The 15,967-nt window shown below is 35.3% G+C and overlaps 1 protein-coding gene across 5 annotated transcripts in view; it reads left to right on the forward strand.

The window, feature by feature from the left end:
* LOC130898148 (histone-lysine N-methyltransferase 2C-like) overlaps positions 1 to 15,967 on the forward strand; it is a 35,290-nt gene that overhangs the window by 1,178 nt on the left and 18,145 nt on the right. The window contains exons 4-21 of one of the 5 annotated variants that reach the window (XM_057807217.1): positions 1 to 299; positions 361 to 582; positions 1,480 to 1,590; positions 1,653 to 1,819; positions 1,877 to 2,067; positions 2,121 to 2,257; positions 3,251 to 4,459; positions 4,522 to 5,030; positions 5,084 to 5,485; positions 5,542 to 5,765; positions 6,701 to 6,934; positions 7,801 to 7,912; positions 10,191 to 10,373; positions 13,884 to 14,040; positions 14,123 to 14,505; positions 14,563 to 14,719; positions 15,380 to 15,567; positions 15,628 to 15,919. In XM_057807217.1, the coding sequence (XP_057663200.1) occupies positions 1 to 299; positions 361 to 582; positions 1,480 to 1,590; positions 1,653 to 1,819; positions 1,877 to 2,067; positions 2,121 to 2,257; positions 3,251 to 4,459; positions 4,522 to 5,030; positions 5,084 to 5,485; positions 5,542 to 5,765; positions 6,701 to 6,934; positions 7,801 to 7,912; positions 10,191 to 10,373; positions 13,884 to 14,040; positions 14,123 to 14,505; positions 14,563 to 14,719; positions 15,380 to 15,567; positions 15,628 to 15,919 (5,177 nt within the window). Of the gene's footprint in view, positions 300 to 360; positions 583 to 1,479; positions 1,591 to 1,652; positions 1,820 to 1,876; positions 2,068 to 2,120; positions 2,258 to 2,604; positions 2,674 to 3,250; positions 4,460 to 4,521; positions 5,031 to 5,083; positions 5,486 to 5,541; positions 5,766 to 6,700; positions 6,935 to 7,800; positions 7,913 to 10,190; positions 10,374 to 13,883; positions 14,041 to 14,122; positions 14,506 to 14,562; positions 14,720 to 15,379; positions 15,568 to 15,627; positions 15,920 to 15,967 lie in introns of those variants that run through there. The other 4 variants (XM_057807218.1, XM_057807219.1, XM_057807220.1 and 1 more) reach the window with 4 other exon arrangements.

Raw genomic sequence — 15,967 nt, forward strand, 5'->3', positions numbered from 1 at the left:
GTTGAATTGCCCAGAGGGGTTTTCGCCACAAAAAGTTGCAGCTGAACAAATTTTAGAACGAGCTCTACAACAACCCGGTAAAGACATAGGAGATAAAAGCCCTAAAGGACCAGTGACTTGTAGACGTCAAAAAAGTTTTAATAAATGTAGACATCCATCTATGAACAGCGAATACATCGATGAATTAACTATCATCGGTTATAATGAAGTTTGTGAGTTGAACAGTTTATTTGAACCAAACGGGCAATTTTACGTCCATAGGAATTGTGCTCTTTGGTCGAATGGAGTTAAGAGAGCGGGTAATACAAAATTCCCCTTCAATAAAGTGATTTATTACCTCTATTATTATTATTATTTTAGATAATTTGGCGTTGTTGAATGTAGGTCCGGTTGTTTTACAGAGTTCATCCAAAAAGTGTTCTTTCTGTAATCATTACGGAGCTAGTGTTACTTGTAATGTAAATGGTTGTACTAAAATTTACCATTACCCTTGTGCTACAGCCGCCGGTGCCTTTCAGGAAATTTCTACTATTACAACTTTTTGTTCCAATCATTTAGGACAAGTAGCCATGCTTACGGAAGGTGAGTTTACTATAAGTTCAATTCTATATCTTAAAATTTATTCCCAATTACAATTCCAAACAACAAATTGTATCTCTTATGATAAGCACTATTAGGTGGACTGAAAAACTACATAGATGGCGCTACTTATATTGAATCCTTAATTTTCAATTAACACTAACTCTTATAAATTTGTATCTTTTCGTATCAATTAGTTTGTGAGTTATAGCAATTTGAGTGAAGTAACTGTTGCTTAAAAAATCATTCATCATCATGAAATGAGCGCTGAGGACAATATAAGCAGTTTATGTCTCAAAGAGGATGTCATAGACGAAAACATGAAAAGTAATAACAAAATAATTTTGGATAACCGTGAATTGAAGCTGATCGAGATGACTGAGACCATAAAGATGTGTAAGGACATATCGTAGATGAATTTTTCGTTTTATCCTTTCTAGGGTGTCGAAAATGTATTTATTATTTACTCATTTATCACTAATTTATTTAAATTGTTCGATTGCTTTGCCAATTCGTTCTGTTCACTACGACTATTTATTTATTATGAACTGAACTAAACTGCGCTACACAAACTCCTTATATATGTTTCAAACAATTCCAAAAGTTGTAGGAACAAGAAGAAACAAAATAAATAAACTTTTTAAAAAATTATTCAATGTAAATAAACTGATTGTTTTAAAAATTGATATAAAGAAGGCGCCTTCGCCGAATTTTAGAATTCCTAATTATGAGGACAGGGGGCAGTCTAAAATGAACTTATTTCTAATACAATTTCTATATAATATATAATATCAGTGAACCAAAGTTGTAGCCGCAATATCAAAAAACTCATCCGACATGTTTTCAATAATTAACTTTACATTAATCGTTTATTTTATACATGTCATTGGTAAATTTCAGCAACAGCTTGCTACACTTGCCGTACCATGGGAGATATAGCTAATTTAATGTATTGCTCCGGTTGTGGGGCACATTATCACGGTACCTGTGTCGGTTTAGCACAATTACCAGGTAACTATTCATATTTTGTTTCCTAAATTCACTTCCACTTTTTTTTTTAAATTATATTTTAGGTGTTAGGGCTGGTTGGCAATGTCGAAAATGTAGATGTTGTCAAGTTTGTCGAACAGTAGGAGACGAATCAAAATTAATGTCTTGCGAACAATGTGATAAAGTTTACCACGCGGGATGTCAAAGGCCGACAGTAACTTCGATTCCAAAATACGGTTGGAAGTGTAGGGTAAGATCTATAATATATCTCGAAATTTATTTTTCTTTATTTTTTTTTTTCGTAAAGTGTTGTAGAGTTTGCGGAGATTGTGGAGCACGAACACCCGGTGCCGGTTTATCTTCCCGATGGCACGCACATTACACCGTCTGCGATTCATGTTATCAACAAAGAAACAAGGGATTTTCTTGTCCTTTGTGCCACAAAGCTTATCGAGCTCATGCTCATAGAGAAATGGTACAATGTTCGAATTGTAAAAAGTGAGTTCGATTACAAAAATTGATATTTTGATTTTACAATTCCTAAATTTTAGATTTGTTCATGGTACTTGCGATGCCGAAGCCGATGTTACAACTTATCATCAAAAAAAAGAAACGAACCCGGAATATGAATACGTGTGTCTGCATTGTAAAAATGCTACCGGTAGACTGATAACAACTAAAAGAGCAAGTAAGTCATAAAATCCTTCAACTTATTCTGTTTGCGTCTATTTTGTTCAAAAAATTATGGTAAAATTTGTAACAAGAATGTCAAGTATAATTTTGTCTTTTTCGGTCTTTAATTCGTGTTGCGTTAATATAGTTTTTAAAAATTTTCAAGGTACGTTTAATAATTTTAGTTTTATTAATTTTTTTTTTTTGGTTATTTATTGTATCTAAAACAAAAATTGCTGTTATTATTAATTATGTTGTTATTTCCTGTACTATAACATTTTATTCAAATCGAACTAGTTTTTATTTGAAAGTTTTTTTATTTATATAAAAAAAATTATAAACAATATTGATTAAAGGTAATTCAAAATAATTTGTGATTCAGTCAAAAATATTTATTATATTTAATTATATTCATCATGGTAATAAATTTTGGTAATTATTTCGATTAGATTACACCCCTCGGATTTCGTTAAAATTTTAGTATGTTATAGAGAAAACTACATTACAACAATATTTTTATATATAGGGCGCGGAAACCACCCCTTCAGGTACTTTTTTCGTTTGAAAAATCATGTAATTGTAATCATTTTTAGCTTAGGTTATTATTAAAATAATTATAATAATTTTTAGGTTAGGTTTTGTTATGTTAGGTTATTATTATCATTTGATTTTTTAAACGAAAAATACCATCCTTTCCGGTACTCTTTTCGTTTGAAAAATCAAATAATTGTAATATTTTTTAGGTTAGGTTAAGTTATTATTAAAATTATTATAATAATTGAAAATTTTTAGGTTAGGTTTGATTATTATTTGATTATTTAAACGAAAAAAATTATCTGAAAGGATGGTTTCCGCGACCTACATATTTAAATATTGTTGTTTAGTTGTTTAGTGTAATTTTCTTGATAACATATTAAAATTTTAACGGAATCGGAGGTGTGTAACCTAACCTAGATAGTTACCCGAGTTTTTAATATGAATTGAAATTGAAAAAAAAAATCTGTTTTAGGTATCGACGATCCTTCTGATATGTCCGTTTCACACGAATCTTTCTATGACGACACATCGGAATTCGATCTACCATCACCGGACGAATTCGCCCGCAGCATGGGTCTAGGTAAAGGGAAACCGTACAACGCCAGCAAAATAGCCAAGAAGCGTATGGTTTTTCCTGCTGGTGGTAGACCGAAAGGTACTGGTAAAGTACCGCCAGGTAAAATGGGTTTCATGAAACGCGTTCGCTTATCAGATTTCAACAGGAAACGGGGACAGAAAGCGAAAATGCGCGGAATATTCGGAGTGCCCGGGGTCGGTCTTCAAAGACCGGTCGCCGACGGTAAAAACGAAGACGAACCGGGCGTAGAAAATCGATTGGTGTTGTGTTCGGCCAAAGATAAATTCACTTTGACGCAAGATATATGCGTGATGTGCGGTGCGGTGGGAATGGATCAAGAAGGTTGTCTCATATGTTGTGTACAATGTGGCCAGTGTTACCATCCGTATTGTATTAATGTGAAAGTGACTAAAGTCGTACTACAAAAAGGTTGGAGGTGTTTGGATTGTACGGTGTGCGAAGGTTGCGGTCAACGTAACGACGAAGCTCGTTTGATACTATGCGACGACTGCGACGTTTCTTTCCATATTTATTGCATGGATCCACCGCTCGATTATGTGCCTCAGGGTAATTGGAAATGTAAATGGTGTGCCATGTGTCAAAATTGCGGAGCTACCGATCCCGGTTTTAATTGTACTTGGATGAATAGTTCGACGTTATGCGGACCTTGCGCTTCGCACCTCAATTGTCCCAGTTGTAGCGAACCGTACAGCGAAGGAGATCTGATAATACAATGCGTTCAATGTGAAAGATGGCTTCACGGTACTTGTGATTGTATTAAATCTGAGGAAGACGCCGAAAAATGCGCCGAAGAAGGTTATAATTGTCTTTTGTGTCGACCCAGAGACGTACCTCCGCCTCATTTAATACCGCCTCCGCTTGCCATTAAACCGCCGACTCCTACGAAAAGTCCTGAAATGGGGAAAAGCACCAGTTACTATTTGGACGGTGTTTACCTCAGCGAAATCGGTAATAATTTCATTAAAGCATTAACTCTTGAACATCACGGATCTAGGAAGAAGAGAAAGAAATTACCTACGGTACAGGATAAGGAAGCTGGAATCATGGCTACGATTGAATCTGTCGTCGCAGGAGGAAACGGAAGTAAGTAAAATAAAAATCGATGAAATAAAAAAAAAAGTGTTGACATTTACCTTCAATTGTAGCTAGCGGTTTGGAGGACAGCGCCAAATTAGAACTGGTCGACGTCAAAGACGAACCGCAAGAATTGTATAAAGAAGGTATGATTTGGACTAAAGAAGACGGACCGACTCCGGAAGGTTTCACCGTATTCACCATGGAAAGTGGAATTAGCGTGCTGCGACGAAAGAGACAACGCAATCTTCAAAAACTCGGAATCGGTGGATTTTTAGTTAGAATGAGGGGTATCAGAACAGGTCAAGATAACGACGACATCGATCCGACTGTCGGACAGAGTTGTGGTGTTACTTCGAGCGAAACAATCCAACCGTTACAAAACGAAGGGGATAAACCCAGAAGGAAACCGATTCGAAGAAAACCGAAGAGTAAATTGGCCGAAACTTTCCCGTCGTACTTGCAAGAAGCATTTTTCGGGAAGGAACTTTTGGAAACGGTCGATTGTAAAAAGGAAGTCGACAGTTGTAGCAGCGACGATGAAAAATCTAATAAATACAGATCTATTAATCTATCACAAGTAAGAAAAATAAAATTTTTTTTCAATTTAAAGATTAATAATTTTTTTTACAGGATGAACTAATGGCGGTAGCAGCTGTTTCCGGTAAACAAGATAAGCAAGCGATAACTAGTATGAAAGATAGTCTGAAAGACGTTAAACCATCTCATTTCGTTAAAGAAGAAGAGGATGATAATACGGAAGATCTTAAAGATGTTTTAGCTCTACCGGGAGATTTACTTGATGCCGATTTAGTGAACAGTATTATGGAAGACGAAGAAGAACTTACGAAGAACACTGGATCTTTGGAAGGTTTAGATACCAATTTACAGGAAGACAGCGAACTTGGAGATACTTTGGGAAGCTCGGGTAATTCAAAAGAGACCAAAGATGAATTGAGTGATATTTTAGGACCTCATTTTAACCTTGATTCGATATCGAACATAAATAGCAAAGACGTTGAAGATATATTTAAAGTATGTCAAAAAATTTATCGATTACAATCTTAATTATACGTTTATATATTATTTAGGGTGTATTAACAGACGAATCGCAAGAATCACAAGAAAGCAGCAACTTTTCTATTCAGAATAATAACATTTTCGCTAATAATATCCCTCAACAGAACTTGACGCAACATCCTATAATAACACCGGCGACGGTACGTCCCAAAACTCTACCAAACGTTAGTCAAGTCAATTTGAATTCGCCTGTTGGATTTCCACCACCGTCACCATATCATTCGGAATACAGCAAGTAAGTAAAATCCACACAGCAAAATTTTTAATTGTTCATTCGATTAAAAACACTTCTTGTACCATATCTATGATCTAAATAGGTGACTTCCTAATTCTACGTGTGTTGTACTCTTTATTTACCATAGAGCGAAGTGTCTTATAAAGGATCTGAATGTTTATGTTCAGATTTCACCACCAGATCTTTCCAGTGATGAAATTATGTATAAAAAAGAACTATAACATGAGGCTACCTAAGAAGCAAGATTTAGAAAGAGAATTCATCATTTGAATATAGGCTAGCCCGATCCGGCTCATCAGCAAATGTTCCGTTGATGAAATGATTGGAGAAAGTATCAAAAAGAACTACATCATGAGTCTACCTATGATGGAAGAGAATACACCACCCCCCATAATAGTTGCCGTTAAAAGTCCTTGGAATAGGTGCTAAATATTCTATGTTTAGACCCCTGCTGGAGGTTTTTATAAGCAGAAATAAGCTAACAGTGATTGAAACTGATGGATAAGATGTGATAAGCTCCCATGATTAACTTAAATTGGCAAAAATAACATTTTTCTTAACCTGGTTAAGTTGCACAGGAATAAAAGAAATTATATTTGTAAATAAATCCAAACCAGATCAAAAACCGACAAATTTATATCCTGTGGAAAGTTTTGGAATCCCTCTTCATCCGGACAAGAAACTCTGGATCTAAAAAGAAAGGTGTAGGAAGTTGTTTGCTTTACGAACAAGGAATAATAAGATGAGGAATGTGGTAAAAAACGATTTAGGAATTTAAATTTGATCTCCAGCACATTAAAGACTATGACTACAGGCTTTAGAGATGATTTGGATTGGAAAGACAACTGGAAATACGGAGTGTGTTTAATAATTATTACAGAGGAGTGTATTTTATCTAAATAAAGAGTTTTAATTTTTTTTTTATTTATTCCCAGTAGTCCTCAGTTCAGTCCGGCTTTTACCGAATCGCCTAACGCTTGGGTAGGAGTACCCGAAACGCCGGAAATCGATAGTACTAATGTAGGAGTTCCATCGACCTACAATCAACGTTCATCAGAAAAAATGAAAGCCGATGAAAGTTTGGGTAATGGCGCCACAATTTCGGCAGTTTTGTACGCCAATATGAACCATCCTGAATGGAAAAAGGAATTTCCAAATTGGTCAGACAGGTAAGTAAGATCCTAATCAAAATTTTTATTCCAATTTATATTTATTTGAAACTATACTATCTGGCAGTACTGTACTATTAAGTTTATTGTATCGTCTTATGATTCGAATAGTCTAGATGTTTCCTGATTGTTCTAGACCCACCACTGTACTTTACCAATTCTGCTTATCCATAGCCATTTTTTTCCAATTTAGCACCCCCATTGTTTCCAAATGCATCTCTATTTCAACCAATTATTCGAACTTTGTCTTCGTCTCTACTCCATCATTAATTTTTATCCCTGATTCCTGTCCGGCTCTCCGTAATTGTACCAGCCAACTTATTCTTGTTTTTTCTATTATGTTTACCACCTTTTCCTCTATTTTTTTTGTTTGTTCTTCTTTTCTTTTGTCATACTGTTTCTGCAGTATAAGTCATGGAGGGTCGTATTTGCTTTTTATTTTTTTTTTAAGAATTTTTCTATTTGCACCAAGTGCTCTATTGCTGCTTGTATCTTCTCTTCTATATTCTTCATTAATTATCATAACTGTAGTTTTCTTCACCAATTCCAACTTACATTTTCCAATTTTTTGGTTTAAAAAAATGGTGGAAAAAAAGCGACGTTTTGTCCTCAGACAAATTAAGAGAAAATTCGAACTTTTAACAATTCCTCTACCTTTAAATTCTGAAAAATTGTTTGTGGTACATATTTATATTAAAATATGGTTGAAGAGTCTCTTAATGGCACCGATGATGGAATCCGTGTGTCCTCAAGAACCCTGGAAAATGGATTACAGTGTTGTCAATACAGAAAAATTTGAAAAATTTCACTGTTCTGGAATGTTGCTGCACAAAAATATATAAAAATCGATTAATCGTTTGTTATAGATATAAACAGATAATTAAAAAATGGAGGACTTTGAGTCAGGAACAAAAAGCGCCCTATTTGCAACACGCAAGAGACAACAGGAGTCAGTTGAGGATGAAAAAAGCTCAACAGGTAAATTTATTATTTATTTTTTTTTTCAAAATCAGTTATCAATCAAGCAATATAATTTTTTTTGTAACTAATATTTCAATTAGTCACCCCTAGTAGGTGTAAATAAATCATTATTTGTTTCTTGTTATTAAAAAAAAACTCCTTGCCCTGTAGATTTTGTTATCCTTTTTTTAATTATACCGGATGTTTGAGAAATATGTAACGTCAAATTTAAATTCCAAACTTTTACTAAAAATTCTATTATGTCAAATATACAATGTGTTTTAAATAAAAAACTGTATCTGAATTGTTACAATTTCAAATTAAATAATTGAATATAAACATATTTCGATTCGGAGTTGAGATAAGGTGACAAGTTTTGGAGCTCCTTGGATTTTTATTACCAAAACTATTTGTGATATGACAAAATGTCACAATCCATTTTTACTACCCTTTAACTAACACTAATGGCTAATTATTGATTCCGAATTACCTATTTATGTCATTCGATGTTTGTAAAATGTGAATTCTGTGATATTTCTGAGAATTTTTTACCTCTAAATTGATAAGTAATGACTGTAAGAATGAGGTTCCAAACAAGTGGATCAACTTAAAAAAAAAACTAAACTCAAAAGTGACTCGAGTCACCAACTACGCACACCTTAGACTCAATTGTGATCGAAACCTACTTCTTTCTATAACCGAAGCTACAGTCCTTTGAGAACCAGAGACTGCAAGTCCTTTCTGTCCTGAAGACGAATCCCCAACTGGATTAAGTCCGCCTCAACGTCTTCCTTCAGGAACCTCCAGGAAGTCCATTCATGAGTATCCTCTCCACGTGTCCCAGCCACCTCAGACGTGCCACTAAACCTTTCTCAGCTCATCATTGCTCGTGTTGTTACCAAAGTCGTAACTCATTTCAAACTGGACAAAGGGATTTGTCTCAGAAAAGAGTTTCTTTTGAGTTGATCTGTGTGTATTGGGCCTTAATGATTTTTTTTTTAGTATTCGATTGAAGGTGATCCGATAAGAAGAAGACATGAAGTATCAAAAACTTTTAGGGCAAAGCGGAATATGACAGAGGTCAAAGAATTAGGAATCGGGTACTAATCGTTAAAGAGGAAAGAATTAAGAACAAAAACTTGGGAATGTGTAATGTCAATAAAAAATAACTGAAGGATTAAAAGGAATATGTTCCTGATAAAGAAATAGTTACAGAAAGAAAATAAGAAGACGAAAATGTGGAAGAACGGTCACTATCATACTAACTACATAAAAAAAAAACAAGGAAATACGTTTTTGAATGAATATTTTTTATATAATTTGAAATTGTTAATAGTTTTTCACTGTGGCAGGTACAGGGAAGGTTCAAAAAGTGTAGAGCCTCGGGGGTTCACCAGCGCAGGTAGCTGACCCAAATTTAATGGCAGCACGGGCTTTTCTTTAAAATTTTAGGGTAGATTAAGAAACCCTACTAAAGAAATTGATTTTTCGAAAATTTCAACCAAAAAGTCCCTTTTGAGAAAAAAAAAATTGAGATGAATAATGAGACAAGATTTATATTAATTGAAAATATATTTGAAACACATTGTATATTTTAGTTACTGAATAAATAATTTGTTTCTGTTTATATTAAATTTAGTTCTTTTCTTTTAAAAATATTTTTTAAAATTTATTCAGTGACTGTTTTATGGCGACGAAATTTTGTATTAAATTATATTAAAAAAATTTTTTTTTGTGGATAACGCATTGAGGCATGCTCATCTTTGAGCTTCTATGGCTAACGGGTTGTTACTAACAACTGAGTGTTTTTTATTTTTTTTTTTTTTTAAATTTGATCCCATTGTTTATATATGCATTTCATTAAAAAGTTGTTGAAGCGAAAATAAATTTTTAGTACTAAAAATGTTAATTTAGTTTTTTTAAAAAAAAAATCAATATTGGCAACTTTTTATTGAATTGACCCCAAAATCATTGCGCTTCTACTTTATTTTATGTTGTTTCGTTGATTTTTCTTTTTAAATTTCTTCACTTTAGATGTACTTCAATTCTTTTTCGAAACTTATATTGAAAAAAAATTGAAATTTTCTCCTCTCAATTATGTAAAATTAATATTTGCAATGTCTGCATAAACCGAACAGAAAAATACTCGGTTCATACTAACATAAGTCAAATTTAAGGCATTTTCGCTCTTTTTTTTTTGTTATTAAATAAAAATTTGATTGATTAATCGAAAATGCTTTAAAATTGATTTTTTTTTTTAAATGGAAGACATCTAAAATGAATATCAATACTCTAGTCACAGACCTCCAAGGATTCTACCGCATCTACCATCACCACCACCACCACTACCACCAACACCACATCCCCGAACGTGATCAAGCCAGTCCATGCCGCCCCAGCCCTAGCGACCACCCTTCAGGCAGTAACGCAGCAGTCCGTGGGAGCGGTATCAACCGCTCCCCCGACTTCCATAACAGAGGTGTGCACTCAATCGAGGCCAACACTAACACCAGCTTCCATTAGCTCTGTGTCTGTTACCCCTCCACCGACACTCCCGAAACCGCCCTCTTCTCCTACCACCCATCAACAATTCACCGTACACGGACATTTTGCCGGTCCCGGTGATCACGTCGGTCCCGCGCCAAATGTCACCGTCAATCCCCATTATCAACCCAACGAGGGTATTCCTCACCCAAGGTTAATTCCTCAACAAAATAGTGCGTCAGATCAGCAAATTAGGGTGTTGACACCTTCAGAAATAATGCGTACTCTTCCCTCGCTCTGTCAGGAAAATTACGAACCACAGGGATTGGTGAGAATTAGTATTCGGTGTGGACATATGTATTTTTTTGAGTTTTTTTTTATTTTTTTCAATTTTTCGTTTTTTGATATGCTTCCGAAAGTAGGTCTAACGGTCGACATCGATATAACACTAAATTCAATTTGAATTTTTCTAAATGCTTTAAATAGGACACGATGCCCTTAATTGTCGGTACTTCCCCCAATCGAACCGACAATATTGTCAATTACACACCAATCCCTTACTGTTACCAATAATTGGTCGATCAATTAACCCTCAAATATTCATTTTTAATTCATTTAATTCATTCATTATGAAAAAAATCGATCTAGAGGAAAATCCCTTGGAAGTACCTTGGAAAATTTGGGGCAACGTTTATAGAAGTAGGATTCGATCGATGCGAGTCCTTGAATGGCACGCCCGCGAAACGCCACCTTTTTCAAACCTAAATTGAAATAAATCCGCACGCTCCAAGTCAGGGAAATAATGTGGATGATCCGAGATTAATAACTGAAATTGCAAAATGACCTAAAACTTCCTCATCGAATACAACATGACACGCATATGCGGGACAAATCCTTGCGGATAATGGTACGAATCAGTCGCGGATATATCACCACCATGTTTCGTATTAGCTCATTTAAACCTGGGTTTCTGCTTGCCTATGGTGGATTTAACCTTGGCTCATGGTTAAGTTTTCCCTCGATAGGGATTCGATCGGTGTGCGTTTTTGGATAGCCGTCGACACTTGATAAATTGAAATAAGTCCGCAGGCACAAGGTCAGGGGAATAATGTGGTTGACGGAAAATAACTACTAACTAAAACCGAACATTTTGGGTACGTACTTCTTCATCGAATGCAACCTTTGATACTTTTTGGTTCGTTGCCGCTTGGAATCCGGTAGCACCGGGTTTAATCCTCTACGATCCTGGTCACTACATTTGGATTTCTAATACTCTTAACAGTATGTGTGGGACAAATATTTGGTACAAACTGTGCTCAATTGTAATCAGTCGACGATCCGATCTTAGCTCATCGTTAGTCGTTTCCTTGTCGTTGCTAAAATGCGTGAAACCAGTCTTGAACGCATTTTCTGGTAACGGATTCCGTCCAAAACATTTGCACCGACGTCTCATTTGTTTTTCCATCTGGAGACTCTTCTTCAGGAAGTGGTATTCGGCGTCAATTAACGTATATAAATAACCGGTACTCGGATAGGGTGAAGAACAGCTAGGTGGCGCTCTTTGACATGTTTCTGGAACGTCAACTGCAACGCGCACCCAGTATATCTTTTTGTTTTCCAAATGGATTGTAAACTGAAAAATATTTTAAAAATCGATATTTTCTATTAATGTCCTCCGTTAAACCTGCTTATCAGTATGCATCATTTTTTTTTAAGGAGATTTGTATTTTGATACTATATGCTCATTATAATTTCGATGAATTCGGACTGTTTTTTTTTTTTGTGAGCATGATTTTTTTTTTAATTTAAATTTTCTTAGTAAAGTTGGGCACTCGCCGCTGATAAAATATTTTATTTTAAATTTATATACTTTTTTTCCCATTTCTATCCTTATCCAGCGTCCAGAAAAATATCAGATAACAGAGCTACTCTGTATACGTAAAATTAACCTATTTGTAAAAAAAAACAACAACAAATTAATTCAAATAAATATATTTTTCTGTAAAAAGATGAATTTCGGGAGCAATTGTTTTTGCATCTCGGGAAACACGCACGTTTCGATAACCAACTTATCATCTTCAGAGACTCTAACATGATTCCGGTCAACCGCGTCGGTTACCTATCTAAAAATACAAAAATTTTGTCTTATTAATCTTTTATCGTCTTATAAATATTGATATTTGTGATCCTTTATATAAATATCTCTAATGTTATCTAAAGAATGTCATAAAATATCCGTTTTAATACTTTTTCATTTATACATAACCTCAAAAGTTATTTTTCGAACTCGTTAAGTCTTGTGACTGACACACAGATGGCGCTGCCATTGTCAAAACCATATGACGTTTATGAAGTACCAACCATGTGTCAAATTTTAAGACATTTCGATTAGTTGCAGGTATTTAAGTGAAACAACAACGTGTTGATTATTCAGAGCTATGATTGGAGATATTTACACGTAACAAATCGTCGATATGTGACAACGGATGAAACACGGATCCATCACTTCCCTTCTGAATCGAAACGATCATCATCTGAGTGGACTGCAGCCGTTGAACCACGTCCGAAATGTTCAAAGGCACAACAGTCAGCTGGGAAGGTTACGGCTTCAATATTGTGGAATTCTCCAAAAGACAATCAATACTACATAGAGTCGTTGGATGCAAAATCAAGGGAAAACGGCGTCATGTGTCAAAGGAAAAACCACTGTTTCACCAAAACAATCCACCGAGTCGGTGGTAACGATAGTTAAAGTGAACGAATTGCTTCCTCATCCACCGTATAGTTCAGATCTGGTCCCCAGTGACTGACAATAAGAAATTTAGTTCAAATGAAGAAGCAATAGCCGAAACTGAAGCCTATTTTGAGGCAAAAGACAACAATTTCTACAAGTACAGTATGGAGAAGTTGGAGAAGCGTTGGACTAATTGTATTGCTGTTGAATGAGATTAGATCGATGAATAAAATCGATTTTTGGTACAAAAATGTCACACGACTTGATGATTGATGTGTTATTTTGTTTATACAATACTCGTCATTACACTGTTTGGGTTTTCGAGCCGGATATGAAAAAAGTGAAGGCTCGAAGGACCAGAAAATATGAATATTCACCCAAAATTTCAACTTTTCACTTTTTTCTATAATCGAATCATACAAATACGAGATGCTTTACAATATCTTTGATATAATTTTATAGAAAAGGAAAAATATATTTATTAAAAATTAGTAATAAGTAGTTAGTATGTAATTTTATTTTAATACTCTACTAAATCAACTCACTGACCTTGCGACTGTTCTTGCGCTTACCGAAAGTACTGTCCCTACAGCATGTCTCTTATTTTCCTTCCATATTTTGGTTGTTTATTTAAAATTGTTTTCTTTTCATAGTGGTGTTTGGTGTTGTTTTACTTTCTCTTAATCGTTGGGCTTTGTTCGTAGCTATGAAAAAATGCGTACAAAAAATAATCGACATAAATACCTTAAGTATCTTTGTTATTAATTTTAGGATCAAGAAAAGATGGCGCTGCAACAGAAATCGGCTCGAGAAGCCGAACAGGAACGACAATGGAAGCAACTGCAAGCTATAAGACAACAACAAACACAACAACAGCAGAATATTATACATGAACAAAGAGTACAAGGTACGCTACGAGGAGATATTCGTAAGTTTTTGATAAAACAGAAGCTCTAATCTTGTTTTACGTTATAATTTTTACAATTTTTTTTTTTTTTTTTTCATTTCAGCTATAGCTCGCGTCCAGAGACAGATTTCCTCGGATCCGAATCAACAGTTCTTGTCCGAGCAACAGAGCCCTCTGCAGATTAACACGCCGCAAGAATTGAGTCCTTCGGCTACGCCGACGCCTAGTCCTCGACAATTCTTAGGGATGAAATCTCCAACGTTTCCTATTCCTTCTCAAGTTCCTCAAACCGGAATCAGGCATCCGACACCTTCCCAATCACCCCATGACGTAAGTCAAACCGCTACTCCCGACGGTAACGATTTATTTATTCAACCTCCTAATACACCCAAACCTAATTTTCCCACTAGGTTACCTACGGACCAGTTCGCGCTCCAATCCGCTGCTTCTAGACCCCAGTTCGGTATACCTAGACAACAATTACAGGTAACTAATCTTATTATCGTTTGTTCGAGGTGTGTAATTTACGATATAACTTTTTAGAATTTCCCTAATCAGGAGATTAACATCAATCGACAATTAAGAGACCTTTTGCAACGGCAACAAGTCAAAAAGTTGGACGAACTACTACCAGGGAAAGTTCAACAACAAAGAATGTGGCCACCTGCAGAACAAGAAGGGGAAGCTTCAACTAGTACCGGTAAGTATATAGTAATGAATTCAAATGGGTTAGGCTATTCTTCTTTTCCCTCTTTCTGAAGGATTCAATGAATGTTGGTACATATAACCTCGACCTAAATAGGTCGTGGTTCACTAAGAGGCCTGAGGTAGTTACAATTTTGGAAACTTCAACTTTGACCACCTTACAGGTTATAATCGATAATGATAGAGCCTCAGAAAAGTAAAAAACGTCAATAAGAGGATACAATCTAATTAGAGCACCATCGGAATATATTTTAAGATATTGAACCGGGAAAACAGAGACGTGGACGGTTCTCAGTCGAGTTTAAGACCCCAATGAACTTGAAGAGCAGAAAGTACCATCAAAAAGTATAGGAGCGACCATTAACTTCCCTCACATTCTTCTAAACCACACAAAAAGGAGATGGGAAGGATACTTAGTAGTTGAAATTTATGGGACAGCATAACTAAGATAAAATGGCGGCCACGCAATGGAAATGGAGATACGTGTAATCATTGTGGTTCAACCATCAAATCAAAAGCACGGAACAGACATTATTTGACGAAGCTTTGATCTAGAACCAGATGACTAGTTTATAAGAAAAAGAAATAGTTGAAACTTTAATGATCTAGAAAAAATAAATTTCTGTTGAATCTAATTTTATTTTATCATGACCAGGTACTCCGATTGCTATTGCCTCAACAGCTGACACGACATTCCGACAACCTTTACCTCCTAGCGTAGTACGACCCAGAGGAGCTCTTTCTTTACAAGGTAGAACAGCTCCAGGACAAATTAGATTAGGACAAATTGATGCCAGGATGCAAGGACTTGATCCTAGGATGAGATTGATTTTACAACAGCAGGTACGTTGATTAAATATTGTACTATTATAATATTTTTTTGTAACGATGTTTTTTTTTTAGCAACAGCGTTTAACAACTGGTATCCAACAACAATTTGTGCGTTTTACATCGGCAGCTGCACGTCCAGCTACTTTAGAACAGTACGAATTGTTACAAAGACAAGCTAATGCTCAGATTCGCGGTCCCGAACAACAAGGAGCACCTCGTATGGTCCTAAACCAAGCTAGCGTTATTCAAAGACCTCAAGTAGTTCAAGCAGCTCCTACAACTAGCGCAACTGAAAGTAATTCGAGTGAAGAAGGTATTCCAGATAACGTTACAGCAGAACTCGAGAAATTAGAACAAGAAACTGGTAAATATTCACTTATTAATATGATTGTTTGAAGATTTTAACGTTTTC

This window comes from Diorhabda carinulata, chromosome 9 (genome assembly GCF_026250575.1).
Source record: "Diorhabda carinulata isolate Delta chromosome 9, icDioCari1.1, whole genome shotgun sequence".
Lineage (NCBI taxonomy): Eukaryota > Metazoa > Arthropoda > Insecta > Coleoptera > Chrysomelidae > Diorhabda > Diorhabda carinulata.